Source organism: Neoarius graeffei, chromosome 8 (assembly GCF_027579695.1).
Source record: "Neoarius graeffei isolate fNeoGra1 chromosome 8, fNeoGra1.pri, whole genome shotgun sequence".
Taxonomy (NCBI): Eukaryota; Metazoa; Chordata; class Actinopteri; order Siluriformes; family Ariidae; genus Neoarius; species Neoarius graeffei.
The window spans coordinates 50,108,260-50,121,994 of NC_083576.1; the positions used below are offsets into that span (position 1 = coordinate 50,108,260).

At 40.5% G+C, this 13,735-nt stretch overlaps 1 protein-coding gene across 5 annotated transcripts in view; it reads left to right on the forward strand.

The window, feature by feature from the left end:
* mcf2a (MCF.2 cell line derived transforming sequence a) overlaps positions 1 to 13,429 on the forward strand; it is a 92,129-nt gene extending 78,700 nt beyond the window's left edge. For 3 of the 5 annotated variants that reach the window (XM_060927780.1, XM_060927779.1, XM_060927782.1), the window contains 8 exons: positions 559 to 651; positions 759 to 837; positions 941 to 1,004; positions 2,956 to 3,056; positions 3,164 to 3,297; positions 3,407 to 3,519; positions 4,920 to 5,023; positions 11,674 to 13,429. In XM_060927780.1, the coding sequence (XP_060783763.1) occupies positions 559 to 651; positions 759 to 837; positions 941 to 1,004; positions 2,956 to 3,056; positions 3,164 to 3,297; positions 3,407 to 3,519; positions 4,920 to 5,023; positions 11,674 to 11,714 (729 nt within the window). In that variant the 3' untranslated portion in view covers positions 11,715 to 13,429. The remainder of the gene's footprint in view (positions 1 to 558; positions 652 to 758; positions 838 to 940; positions 1,005 to 2,955; positions 3,057 to 3,163; positions 3,298 to 3,406; positions 3,520 to 4,919; positions 5,024 to 11,673) is intronic. The other 2 variants (XM_060927781.1, XM_060927783.1) reach the window with 2 other exon arrangements.
* Positions 13,430 to 13,735: the final 306 nt, after the last annotated feature.

A 13,735-nucleotide genomic window follows, 5' to 3' on the forward strand; every position in this document is an offset into this window, starting at 1 on the left:
GTAACTGATGGAAATAAAAATGTAATATTGCAGAAAATATTAAAGAAATGTGTCGTCTTTACCCTCATGCCTTTTGGTGCTCAGTTCATCTTCTGCTCACTTAACTATTCACAGTAACAGACATTTTCAGCAAGGGTGCCCAAACTTTTGCATGCCACTGTATATAATATGTTAAGCAGTGGAGATCATAGAGAAAAAGTATGGGGGTGGGGGAAGCATGATAGATTTATTTTCTAGCAAATGTCAAGGTATCTGTTGTGTTGTGATCTTCGAGAAATGTAGTGGTTCATTTGAGTTCAGCTGTAGAAGCTTGTACCGTTGGGATTGCAGTTATCGTCACTTCTCTTGACTTAAAACACAACTTCATAAATATTTTGAAAGACGTCCCATCTGTTTTATCTTGATTTATAATTAAGACCTACGCTACGGGTAATCATTTGCCTCCCCTGGTTTGTTTGTGTGTGTGTGTGTGTGTGTGAGAGAGAGAGAGAGAGAGAGAGAGAGATAGAGAGAGGTGATAATTGACTAGAGTGGGTGGTTCTGCATGTCCTCTTGCAGATGAGTGCAGTGGGCATCACAGAGAATGTGAAAGGAGATGTGAAGAAGTTTGAGATCTGGTACAGTGGTAGGGAGGAGGTCTATGTGGTGCAGGTGAGGTTCTCATGAAGAGCTTGAATCAAGGGTTAATGTGAGCCTTTTTTAATTTAACATGTATTTTAAATCTGTACGCTTATAATTTGCTTCTTTGTTATCATAAGGCGCCGACAGTGGAGGTGAAACTTGCCTGGTTGAATGCGATCAGAAAAATTCTCACCAACCAGCAGAAACTATTCAAAGGTGAGTCCAAATAAGTAGCACTAAAGCATTGTTGGTTTTACATTAAAAAAAAAGAATAATAATAATAATAAATATTACTTGCCCTAACATGTGATTGGCTTAGGTGAACTTTGTCACTCCAACCCATTGGCTGAGCAATTTCCTCTGTCTCCGCCCCTCTCTGAGAGGTAAGACCTTTGATCAATTCAACCTTTTTCAACAATTAGAGCACTATTAGCATATTTAGCAGCTGGTTACCTGTTTTCCTCACACTGCAGCTTCTTTAGCCTTTGATTTCCTAACATCTCCCTGTCCTGCTCTTACACTGCCTATTGCTTCAGATATACCTGTATACTGGAGAAATACAATAGGAATAGAGATATTAGATATGAAAGATCGATATACTGAGTATATTCACAACACTTGTAGCATCGATGTGATTGTGATTTTTGTTTTTTTCCATTTTAAAATGACGCAAGGAAAAGCCCAATGAAGTGAAATTCCCCATCCAGACAATAAACATGCAAATAAATAGAACTTGATACAATAATTTTCAGTTGATCAGTCAAACTAACAGATATATATACTCACTGGCCACGTTAATAGGAATACCTGTACACCTGCTCAATCATGTAATTATCCGATCAGCCAATCATGTGAACATGTATTGTGGCCAATCTGCCTCAAGGCTCAGGGTGTTGTGCATTTGGAGATGCTTTTCTGCTCATCACGGTTGTACAGAGTGGTTATTTGAGTTATCGTCAGTGTTGCCAGATACTGCTGACGTTTTCCAGCCCAAAATATGTTCAAAACCCGCCAAAATGCACTTGAAACCACCCAATCTGGCAACACTGGTTATCGTAGACTTCCTATGAGCTGGCTGTTCTCCTCTGGCTCATCAACAAGGCATTTCTGCCCACAGAACTACCATTGAATAGATGTTTTTTTAATTACTTAATTGGCACAGTTGTATGTAAACTTTAGAGACTGCTGGGTGTCAAAAAAAAAAAATCCCAGGGTACTAGCAGGTTCTGAAATACTCAGGACTAGCCTGTCTGCCACCAATAATCATGCCATGGTTAGTCAATCAGATCACATTTTTCCTCATTCTGATGTTTGATTTGAATCTTAACTGAAGGTCTTAATCTGTATCTGCATGATTTTATGCATTATGCTGCTGCCATGTACTTGGCTGATTGGATAATTGTATGAAGTACTGTATTCCAGTTTATATTTAGTTTAAAACACATGAAAGATAAAAGGTGGTGGTGGTGATGATGGGGAGGATGAAGCGACACTGTGTGTGGTTGCCTGTCCTCCTGCAGGACCATGCGGCCTTCCCATGGGGTCCTTACAGGTTGCCTGCCACGTCTGGACCTTGTGTCCATGTCAGCGGGTGCGTGCGTTTGTCTGCGTTCCCGGAGCCCACGCCTCGCTCACCCCTCTCAGCGCCAGTGACGCTCCGCGGTAAAGCGGGCCGCTCTAATTCTCTTTCATCATACACAGGGCTGCTGCAGCTATGCATCCCTCATGTCACAGCTTACCATTAGAAACCTACTACACGCTCATCCATAATGCTGTTCTGCTTGGTAATGCAAATGATGCGGAAACCAATAGCAATGGGTTTGGCTCCATGGTTTTGCTTGTTGAAACCATGCTTTGAAGCAATATATGGATCACAGTGCTTAAAAAGTAGCTGATGTTTGACACGATCTTAGTATCTAGTCAATATCAGCTTTCCTTGATTGTTAACCATATCATATCATATCAGGGTTTGAATGAAATATCCCTTTATGGCAGAGCTCACTTTTTGAAATTGAGACCCATACAAACTTTTAAATGCGAAAATCACTCACAGGAAAGTGGTGACCAAATAAGTTTTGAGTAAAAACACTGACCAAGCTTGATTTAAAAAAAAAAAAACACCTCTTAATTACTTTTGTTTCATTTTGGCTCAGCATGTGGCTGTGCTCTAATTCGTTCACTCTCTTCCTAGACGTGAATGCAGGCTTGCATCTTCTGGTGCAGTTTATGTTGGGCTGCTGGAAAATTCGGCTTTGTTTCTTTTGTTAAAGTACGTGTTTGAGAGAGTATTCGTTCAGCTTCTCTATTGTGTATCCTGTTCCTCACCTAACACAGCAAGAAGCAAAGAGCGTCAGTCAGCTCGGAGGAGATGGAGTCGGGCCACAGCAGTCCAGACCCGTTTAGCCGTTCTCCACAGCACCAGGACAACAGACACAGTCCGTACACACCCTGCTGTAACAAAGTAGAAGTGTATTGTTTCTAAGGACACAGTGTTTGTTTCTATTTAATTTTCTCTTTTCATTTATGATTGTGTGTGTGTCAGGTTGGCCAGGTGCCACACACTCGGTTGATCTCTGTGAGGATCTGGAGGACTGGAGTGGAGCTAATCTCTCCAACATGTCTGATACTGAAGAGGAGGACACTATTCGTTTGGTTAGTGTGTTAGATCTCGCACTCGTGAGTCCAGCCATAACTTACCAACACAGGCACGGTGTGTGTATTCTCAGAAATGTTCTCTTGATACTCTGATTTTTCTTGACATTCACTTCTTGTCACAATCCACCAGTCCCCAGGTAGATACAAGGCTGAAGCAGGCGCTCACAGATATGGTCCAGATGACCTCGTCATTAAATGTGGTGATGTCATACAGCTGCAACAGGAAGAGAATGATGGCCACTGGTGTGTTCTTTTCACTTCTGTATTGTTTTAACATATTTATACCCCCACTCCGAGGGGGAGGGGGGTATACTGGTTTACCTCTGTCTGTCCGTCCATCCGAAACACCCTTTCTCACAGCAACCACAAATCATAGCCACTTGGTATTTGGTATCAAACTTCAGCTTGGGGTTCTATACAGTGCACACTGTTTTCAAGTCTGTCCCACATTGACTTCCTGTTTACCGACTGAATGTATTTCCGAAACATATAGTGTGGATGGACAAAATTTTCATAACACTTTTCTCAGCAACTACAAATCACAACTGCTTGATATTTGGTACCAAGCTTCAGCTTGTGGTTCTATACCGCGTATGCCGTTTTCAGGTCTGTCCCACATCGACTTCCTGTTTACCGACTGTAGTACATTCCCTATGTGTGGGTAGAGCACAGAGGACGGCAGGACAGAGATCAAGGTAACCAGAGGGCTTTATTGCCGTACTTTTCAGTTTGACAATTTCAACACGTAAATTTGAGACACACACACACTGTCGTCTTGTCTCGGGAAGCTCTCCCTCTGCCTCCTTAAATAGGGCGCGGTTACTGGGAAGACACACAAACACAGGTTAATTGCTGTCAGGTGTAGTGATTCTGCCACTTACCTTCCCTGACTCCGCCCTCCTGTCACAGACCGTCGCTTGACCACGCCCCCGCTGCCACACCGACTGAATGTATTTATGAAACCTATAGCGTGGATTTACAAAATTTTCATAACACTTTTCTCAGCAACTACAAATCACAACTGCTTGATATTTGGTACCGAGTTTCAGCTTTGGGTTCTATACTGTGTATACCGTTTTCAGGTCTGTCGCACATCGACTTCCTGTTTACCGACTGAATTTATTTACGAAACATATAGGGGGGATTTTGACGCTATTTCAGGAAGCAAAATGACCGTTTACCAGGACGCTATTTGAAATCCCTGGTGAGAGACGCTGCTCTTTACTTATTTGTTTCAGGGTTAATTATTTGTTGACGTCAACATTCATAATAAGTGTCCTATTCCTTCGATTGCTTGCATTCTGATATAAGTGAGAGTGGGGGTATACATAAATGAGCAGTAGCTCACAGTTCATCTTGCTGTTTATAAATTTCGGTAGACATCCGGTAACATTAATACTACTAATAATTTTAACCAGTGCTATCATTTGCTGTTATATGAACGTCTTGCAGTGTGTTGTAAATTATGTTGAATACTAAACGTGTCTATGCTGTACCTAGTAAAAAAAAAAAAATGTCTTCTTCCGGTTTCTCACTAACTTTGCAGTGTACAGTAGATCATCTTTTTAAAGAGAGTGCTCAGAGTTATTTAGCAGTGTTTGTGCTTTGGCAATGTTTGGAAAATGATCCATGGTCTCTTGTAGGTTGGTGAAGAACTTGAGCAAGAAACAGAAGGACAGGCTCTTTGCTCCAGGTCTGCCTGGTATTCCGGGAAGTGGCAACAGAGGGCGCTCCAGTCAGCTGCAAGGTGAGTAGTGTCCTGTATAAAGTTCTTTTTTGGATGCAAATGTTAACACGTAACTTATTTGAAGCATGTTTGTGAAAAATGTAAAATATATCAAACTTTTTCCTTTTTATAAATTCCAAAACAGCACTTGTCATTTGTGTGGCAATCTGGGAAAGCCCTTACACATGGTGAAATTTTGATACGACAGGCTTTCCTGAACTGAACTGCCGTCAGGTAGTCTATTTGTATTACAAAGTAGTATTTAGGCAGCGACACAGTTTTCGTAATGTTGCCTCTGTATACCACCACAGTGGATTTGAAATGAAGCAATCATGATGTGATTAAAGTGTAGACTTTCAGCTTTAAAGGAACAGTCCACCGTACTTCCATAATGAAATATGCTCTTATCTGAATTGAGACGAGCTGCTCCGTACCTCTCCGAGCTTTGCGCGACCTCCCAGTCAGTCAGACGCAGTCAGACGCGCTGTCACTCCTGTTAGCAATGTAGCTAGGCTCAGTATGGCCAATGGTATTTTTTGGGGCTGTAGTTAGATGTGACCAAACTCTTCCGCGTTTTTCCTGTTTACATAGGTTTATATGACCAGTGATATGAAACAAGTTCAGTTACACAAATTGAAACGTAGCGATTTTCTATGCTATGGAAAGTCCGCACTATAATGACAGGCGTACTAACACCTTCTGCGCGCTTCGGCAGCGCATTGATATCTGAGCTCCGTATCAATGTGCTGTCGAAGCGCGCAGAAGGTGTTAGTACGCCTGTCATTATAGTGCGCACTTTCCATAGTATAGAAAATCGCTACGTTTCAATTTGTGTAACTGAACTTGTTTCATATCACTGGTCATATAAACCTAAGTAAACAGGAAAAACGCGGAAGAGTTTGGTTGCATCTAACTACAGCCCCAAAAAATACCATTGGCCATACTGAGCCTAGCTACATTGCTAACAGGAGTAAACAGGAGTGACAGCGCGTCTGACTGCGTCTGACTGACTGGGAGGTCGCGCAAAGCTTGGAGAGGTACGGAGCAGCTCGTCTCAATTCAGATAAGAGCATATTTCATTATGGAAGTACGGTGGACTGTTCCTTTAAGGCAAGGGATTTAACAAAAAATATAGCATTAAATGTTTAAGAATTACAGACATTTTTCCCCCCACACAGTGCCTCCTTTATTGCAGGCTCAAATGTTAACTGGACAATTGACTGATAAACAGATTCATGGACAGGTGTGGTCCATTTTCTCATTATTTCATGACAAATCAAGGAGATAAAATGTCTGGAGTTGATTCCAAATGTCGAATTTGCATTTGGTAGCTATTCATGGGAACTCTCAATGTGCAGTCCAAAGAAGGGTTCATGCAAGTGAAGGAGGCCAAAACAAACCTATCAGAGTGAGAGAGAGAACAGAACTGAACCTTTAGGAGCGGCCAAGTCAGATTAAAAAGAAGGAATGCACTGGTGAACTCAGTAACACCAAAAGGCCTGGAAGACCACAGAAGACACCGAAAGAGGATGATCATAGAATTATTTCCTTGGTGAAGAAAAACCCTTTCAAAACATTTAGCCAAGTCAAAGACACTCTTGAGGAGGGTAGGTACTGTACATCTTTGTCCAAGTCGACAATCAAGAGATGCCTCCGTAAATGTAAATAGAGCGGGTTTATCTCAAGATGCAAACAACTGGAAACATTCAATAGCAGAAAGGAACACGATTCTTTGGACAGATGAATCCAAGATTAACTTGTACTGGAATGATGGGAAGAGAAGAGTATGGAGAAGGAAAGGAACAGCTCCTGCTCCAAAGCATATATCATCTGTCAAACATGGTGTTATGGCATGGGCATGTATGGCTGCCAGTGGAACTGGGATGTGATGATGGATGAATTCTGAAGTATACAGAGCAATACTTTCTGCTCAGATTCAGTCAAATATTGCAAAACTGATAGGACAGCACTTCACGGTACAGCTGGTTTACGGTTATTTAGCCTAAAAGTCTTTTAGCACAACTCTAAGTTCTTTAGCACAAGATCCAAGAACACTTAATATTTATTATGAATACTTACTGATCATGTTTAAAGATGTTTGATGGATTTTTTTTTTTAAATGAAAGTCGCCGAGATTCCGATCGAAAACGAGCGATTGTATTTCCCCACACCGCCATGTTTGATGTAGCCTGTATGTTAGTCACCAATCCTCCCTCCTAATTATTTAACACAGCACGTCTCCTGACCCAGTACACCGCTACAGCCAACTTCCAGGTTTGTTTTGTCTTTATTAAAGTGTTAAGCTTAAATTATATCACGTTTATTATTTACAATTTGCTCATTTGATAAAGAATGAAAAGTCAAGCGAAATTTACAAGATTAGAGTTTAAAGAAAGCTTTTTGTTTGTTCTTTATTTTAATTTTTTACAAAAGAAAAAAGGTCGAAAGAAAGGAAAACTATGCACAGCTATTTCAATTATTTTATTAAGCTATTTACCTTTTAGATAATTGCTGTGGGCGGCACGGTGGTGTAGTGGTTAGCGCTGTCGCCTCACAGCAAGAAGGTCCTGGGTTCGAGCCCCGGGGCCGGCGAGGGCCTTTCTGTGTGGAGTTTGCATGTTCTCCCCGTGTCCGCGTGGGTTTCCTCCGGGTGCTCCGGTTTCCCCCACAGTCTAAAGACATGCAGGTTAGGTTAACTGGTGACTCTAAATTGACCGTAGGTGTGAATGTGAGTGTGAATGGTTGTCTGTGTCTATGTGTCAGCCCTGTGATGACCTGGCGACTTGTCCAGGGTGTACCCCGCCTTTCGCCCGTAGTCAGCTGGGATAGGCTCCAGCTTGCCTGCGACCCTGTAGAAGGATAAAGCGGCTAGAGATGATGAGATGAGAGATAATTGCTGTGACTTCTTCTCAATGGAAGAAAGTGAAATAATTAAACTTGAAACAAAACAAGAAACACAACAAAACTTGATAATCAATTAAACTGTAGGTGCCACTAAAAATGCACACGATTTAAGAAGTTGGAAGGCATTACTTTTCATTTTTAATTAAGAGTTGGATTTTCAGTCCACGTTTCAGGGATCAACAACTGGTCCTTATGCGCAGCAGCAGAAATTCCGGCTTCCAGTCCCTAAGCAATCATAATAAACCCCTTCCTATATGAAGATGAGTTTTTTTTTTTTAATTATTGTGACCATAATCCAGAGTTGTGCAACTTTAGGATTTGTGCTAAAAGAATTTTGTGCTAAATAACCAGACACCGTACAGATGGATAATGAAAACATATCACAAAAGCAACCCAAGAGCTTCTTAAAGCAAAGAAATGGAATGTTCTTAAATGGCCAGTTCAATCAACCCAATGGAGCATGCGTTTCGCTTACTGAAGGCAGAAAGACCCACAAACAAGCAGCAACTGAAGGCGGCTGCAGCGAAGGCCTGGCAGAACATCTCAAGGGAGGAAACCCAGCATTTGGTGATGTCCATGGGTTCCAGACTTCAGGCGCTAATTGACTACAAAGGATTTGCATCCAGGTATTAAAAATAATCCTTAGATTTATCATTATTAATTTGTCCAATTAGTTTTGAGCCTGTGAAAATGGACAGACTATGTATTTAAAAAAAAAAAAGGCTGACATTCCTAAACAGTTAATGTGATATTTTTGTTATAGCCCTTGAATTAAAGCCGAAAGTCTACACTTCAATCACATCTCGATGAATTAATTTTAAATCCATTGTGGTGGTTTTACAGACGTGGTTTTACAAAATGACAAAAATCGTGTCACTGTCCAAATACTTATGGGTCCGACTGTATGTTTTGCTTTCGCACATATCTCAATCACCAGGTTCCATGCCAACTCAGCTGAAATACACCAACATTTTGACTAAATGCAATAAATTTGCATTTAGTTTGTGTAATTAGCAAACTGGAAAAATAGTAAATTACATTTATAATGGAAAATCGGCACCATCCACTTCTCTCTCTCTCTCTAGTCTCATTTCCTGAGTTAAAAGTTACTCACAGCATTTGATGTCTTCTCATCACTCAGCTGATCGCTGTCTACACTTTATCAATGCTGACATGATCGCGGATTAATTCAGCGAGTTTTGTTCTGTCGACTAAATTTTCTATTTTTAGTTCAAGTATTTAAACATTACAGTTTTGTCTGCTGCAGTCGCTGCAGTGGAAGTGATGGACAAATTGAATCGATTAGGTTTATGTCCATTTTGCTATGGCACATATCTAAAAACCTGACGTTTACTGTATTAGAAAAGCACAGTTAGCTGGCAAGTTAGACCAAGACCTTCCAAATTTTGGGGGGCAAATAACCCCAAATGAATGTTATGAATTCTCTCTAACCTCAATCCCTTGTCATTTTGGTAGCTCTTTATTTACCATCAAACCATACAGTAAAGATTTCTGGATATTTTTCTGTTCATTTCCTTGACTTCTGTTGTTTCACTGAGTCGGAGTCACTCACAGTTGTTGAGATACTAACGGAGGTTGAGTGACAAAGAAATCTGTCCTTTTTTTAAATTAATGAACCCCCATCATAGTGCAATATCAGGATGGGGAGGAAAAAAAAAGGCATGTACTCCCAATGTAAATGTGATCTATTTCAATGCAAATCACAGTAACTAGTAGCACACAAAATCCATCTTTATACTGTAGTTAGAGCAATATAAAACACAATAGAAGATTGTGAGAGTCTCCCACAACCCAATTTGTAAATCAAGCAACTCCACATCCGCTATCTTAAAAAGTCTTCATCCCCCTTAGTGTTTGTCCTGTTTTGTCGCATTACAAGCTGGAATTAAAGTGGATTTTTGGGGGGTTAGCACCATTTGATTTATACAACATGCCTACCACTTTAAAGGTGCACATTGTTGTTTTATTGTGACACAAACAATAATTAAGATGAAAAAACAGACATCTGGAGTGTGCATAGGTATTCACCCCCTTTCGTATGAAACCCCTAAATAAGAGCTGGTCCAACCAATTCACTTCATAAGTCACATCATTGGTTGATTAAGATCCACTTGTGTGCAATCAAAGTGTCACATGATCTGTCACATGATGTCTGTATAAATCAACCTGTTCTGGAAGGACCCTGACTCTGCAGCACTACAAAGCAAGCAACATGAAACCCAAGGAGCCTCCAAACAGGTCAGAGACAAAGTTGTGGAGAAGTATAGATCAGGGTTGGGTTATAAAAAATATCCCAAACTTTGAATATCCCAGGGAGCACCGTTAAATCCATTATAGCAAAATGGAAAGAATATGGCACCACTACAAACCTGGCAAGAGAAGGCCACCCACCAAAACTCACAGACCAGGCAAGGAGGGCATTAATCAGAGATGCAACAAAGACACCAAAGATACCACTGAAGGAGCTGCAAAGATCCACAGTGGAGATGGGAGTATCTGTCCATAGGACCACTTTAAGCCGTACACTCCACAGAGTGGGGCTTTATGGAAGAGTGGCCAGAAAAAAAGCCATTGTTTAAGAAAATATATTTGGAGTTTGCCCAACAGCATGTGGCAGATTCCTCAAACACATGGAAGAAGAATCTCTGGTCAAATGAGACTAAAATTTATATTTTTAGCCATCATGGGAAACACCATGTGTGACGCAAACCCAACACCTTGAGAACACCATCCCTACAGTGAAGCATGGTGGTGGCAGCATCATGCTGTGGGGATGTTTTTCATCTGCAGGGACAGGAAAGATGGATGGCACTAAATACAGGGCAATTCTGGAGGGAAACCTGTTTGAGTCAGCCAGAGGTTTGAGACTGTCCTGCTGGACCATGAACCAATGACCCTAAACATGCTGCTAAAGCTACACTGGAGTGGTTTAAAGGGAAATATTTAAATGTCTTAGAATGGCCTAGTCAAAGCCCAGACCTCCATCCAATTGAGAATCTGTGGCATAACTTGAAGATCACCGTACACCAATGCAACCCATCTAACTTGAAGGAGTTGGAGCAGTTTCGCCTTGAGGAATGGGCAAAAATCCCAGTGGCTAGATCTGCTAAGCTAATAGAGACATACCCCAAGAGACTTGCAGCTGTAATTACAGCAAAAGGTGGTGCTACAAAGTATTGACTTTGGAGGGGTGAATACCTATACACACTCCAGATTTCTGTTTTTTCATCTTAATTATTGGTTGTGTCACAATAAAACAATTTTCACCTTTAAAGTGGTAGGCATGTTGTGTAAATTGAATGTTGCTAACCCCGCAAAAATCCATTTTAATTCCAGCTTGTAATGCAACAAAACAGGACAAACACCAAGGGGAATGAATACTTTTGCAAGACACTGTAAACCCTTGCTTTATGCAGACTTACTGTTTTTACAACTATGTTTGTTGAACTGGCTCTTTATATAAAGTGATATCTGCATTCACAAAGCACAGACAAGGTTATAAAGTAAATACAAACTTTTGTATATCACTTTGGTTAAATTTATTTATTTTTGTTTTGTTCGTCTTTTTTTTTTTTTTTAAGTCGAGGTGTCAAAATATTTTATACACAGAAATGTTGTTTGTCAGAATTCAGTTGCAGTGATGTGTTTTCCCAGGCCACTGTACACACAGATTGAGTGAATGCTTTCATACGTTTCATCTTTGACACTGTGTATAGTCTTATATCTTCTGTGTTGGTCCTTTACAGAACCAGGAAAAGTGAAAACATGGAAACTCAGCTCTCTCTAGACTCCATGCTGCCTGTCTTTTGGCATGTTCAGTCTCATGGTGATGTGAGCTTTATCCACGACACTTCAGCACAATGGCTTTGCTCTGTTCCTCACAGGGGTGGGCCCTCTCGCCAGAGGTTTTTATCATGAGATTTTTTTTTTTTTACATACTGGAACTTATGCATCCAGCAAGAATAAAAATAGTCAAAATGCCTTTGATATAAGTTATTGGACATGTTACTGGAGTCTTTTGGAATAGTGGACTGACGAGAGAATTAGGGCATTGTGCTTCTTTAAAGGTCTATAAAAATCATCCCAAATCAGTTGCCCCATGATAGAGGATGCACTTTTTTCCCCCTCTATCAAGTCTTCCGTTTGGTTGTCTTCTGGATTTAAGAGAGACCCACAGCCACTCTTTTACTGCATGGTCACTGGACTTGATGCTTGATGGATTTGCTCTGTCAAATGGACACTGCAGCCATGTGTGGCACCATTTAAAATGATCTAATACGTACCCATCACTAATTCTGCATTCTTTTAAATGGTTTTGAGTTCCAAGATCCAACTTCCAAGGAATGACACATGCCAGCATTTCAGCAAGCGTCCCAAGCTCCAGGCCTTTTTCATATTCTTCCTCCTTCACTTATTAGAGGTTAAATGTTTGAGGTGTACACACACACACACACACACACACACACACACTGGTAGCCAAAGAGAACCAAAATTGTGGCTGATCCTGATTTAAAATATAAATCTTGACAAATAATTGTGTCTGTATACACTGGCTATACCCAAACATGGACTTGAGGTGCTGATTCCTGATTCTTGCACATTTGGGCTACACAATTAATAATAAAGTTCTTTGAGCGCTTTAAGGACAATGTCATTCCGCAACGTAGCAATTCATTAGCAATCTGCATCGCTTCCCTGGCCCCAGATCACCTTAAAAGCACTTGAAACAAACTAAAGGTCATTGAACCTGAATAGTGAGGCTGAAAAAGTCTTACTGAATAAGCATTTGGGAGACAGTTGGTGTATTATTAACACACCACCTATGCATGAAGATCTTTAATTAAGTCATGAGGTCCTGAGATTGACATACAAGTTGAATTGAAACACGCACACTTCTTTTTTTTTTATTTTTTATTTTTTTTATTTAATAGATCTCGGCTTCTTATTAGAGAACATTCTACCGCAGACATGAAATGTGCCTACTGGGTTCAGCGCATAATTAAATATTAATTGTGGACTTATATGGATTTACCACATCAAATCAAGCCCCCAGTTGGAGGGCTGTCTTTGATATGCCGGCGTTTGAAGTGGAAATGAGTTTGGTGAAGCAGCAGGACCAACTCCAAAGTGCACATTTCTTTACGGTGCTAATTTATTTATTTTGCTAGTACATCCTTACTTTACAGCTCAGTGCTATGCCAGCCCAGAAACATCTGTAACATCTTTGTGACCTGGACATTGCATACTGTTATTTCAAGTTTCAAGTTTATTTCTATAGCACTTTTAACAATAAACATTGCCGCAAAGCAGCTTTACAGAAATTGAACGACTTAAAACATGAGCTAATTTTATCCCTAATCTATCCCCAATGAGCAAGCCAGTTTAATGTGCCTGAACAGCTTTCAATTATGTAAATAAATCGTTCATTCATTTTGTGTTTGCACTACATTGTAAATGTAACCATTTTAGCACTTATGGATGATTTTTATATGGACAATTGTAATATACGTGTTTAAATAAATGATTTTCTAGAAAAAGCACTTAATTGGAGAGTTCTATACCCCTCTCTCTCTCTCTCTCTCTCTCTCTCTCTCTCTCTCTCTGTCTGTCTCTCAAAAGCCCCTGAAATGGTTGAAAGGCCTTGATCTGCGATGGGGGAGATCCAGTGGTTTTTCAGAACTGGGCCATGAGTCTTTTAAGACACACGCAATCAGAAAATAGGCTTCGAGTGTCAGATATTCTCAGCATACCACATTTCTTCTCTTCCTCTGAAGTGTGCAAGTTCAAAGCTGCAGCGCTACTTGCTTT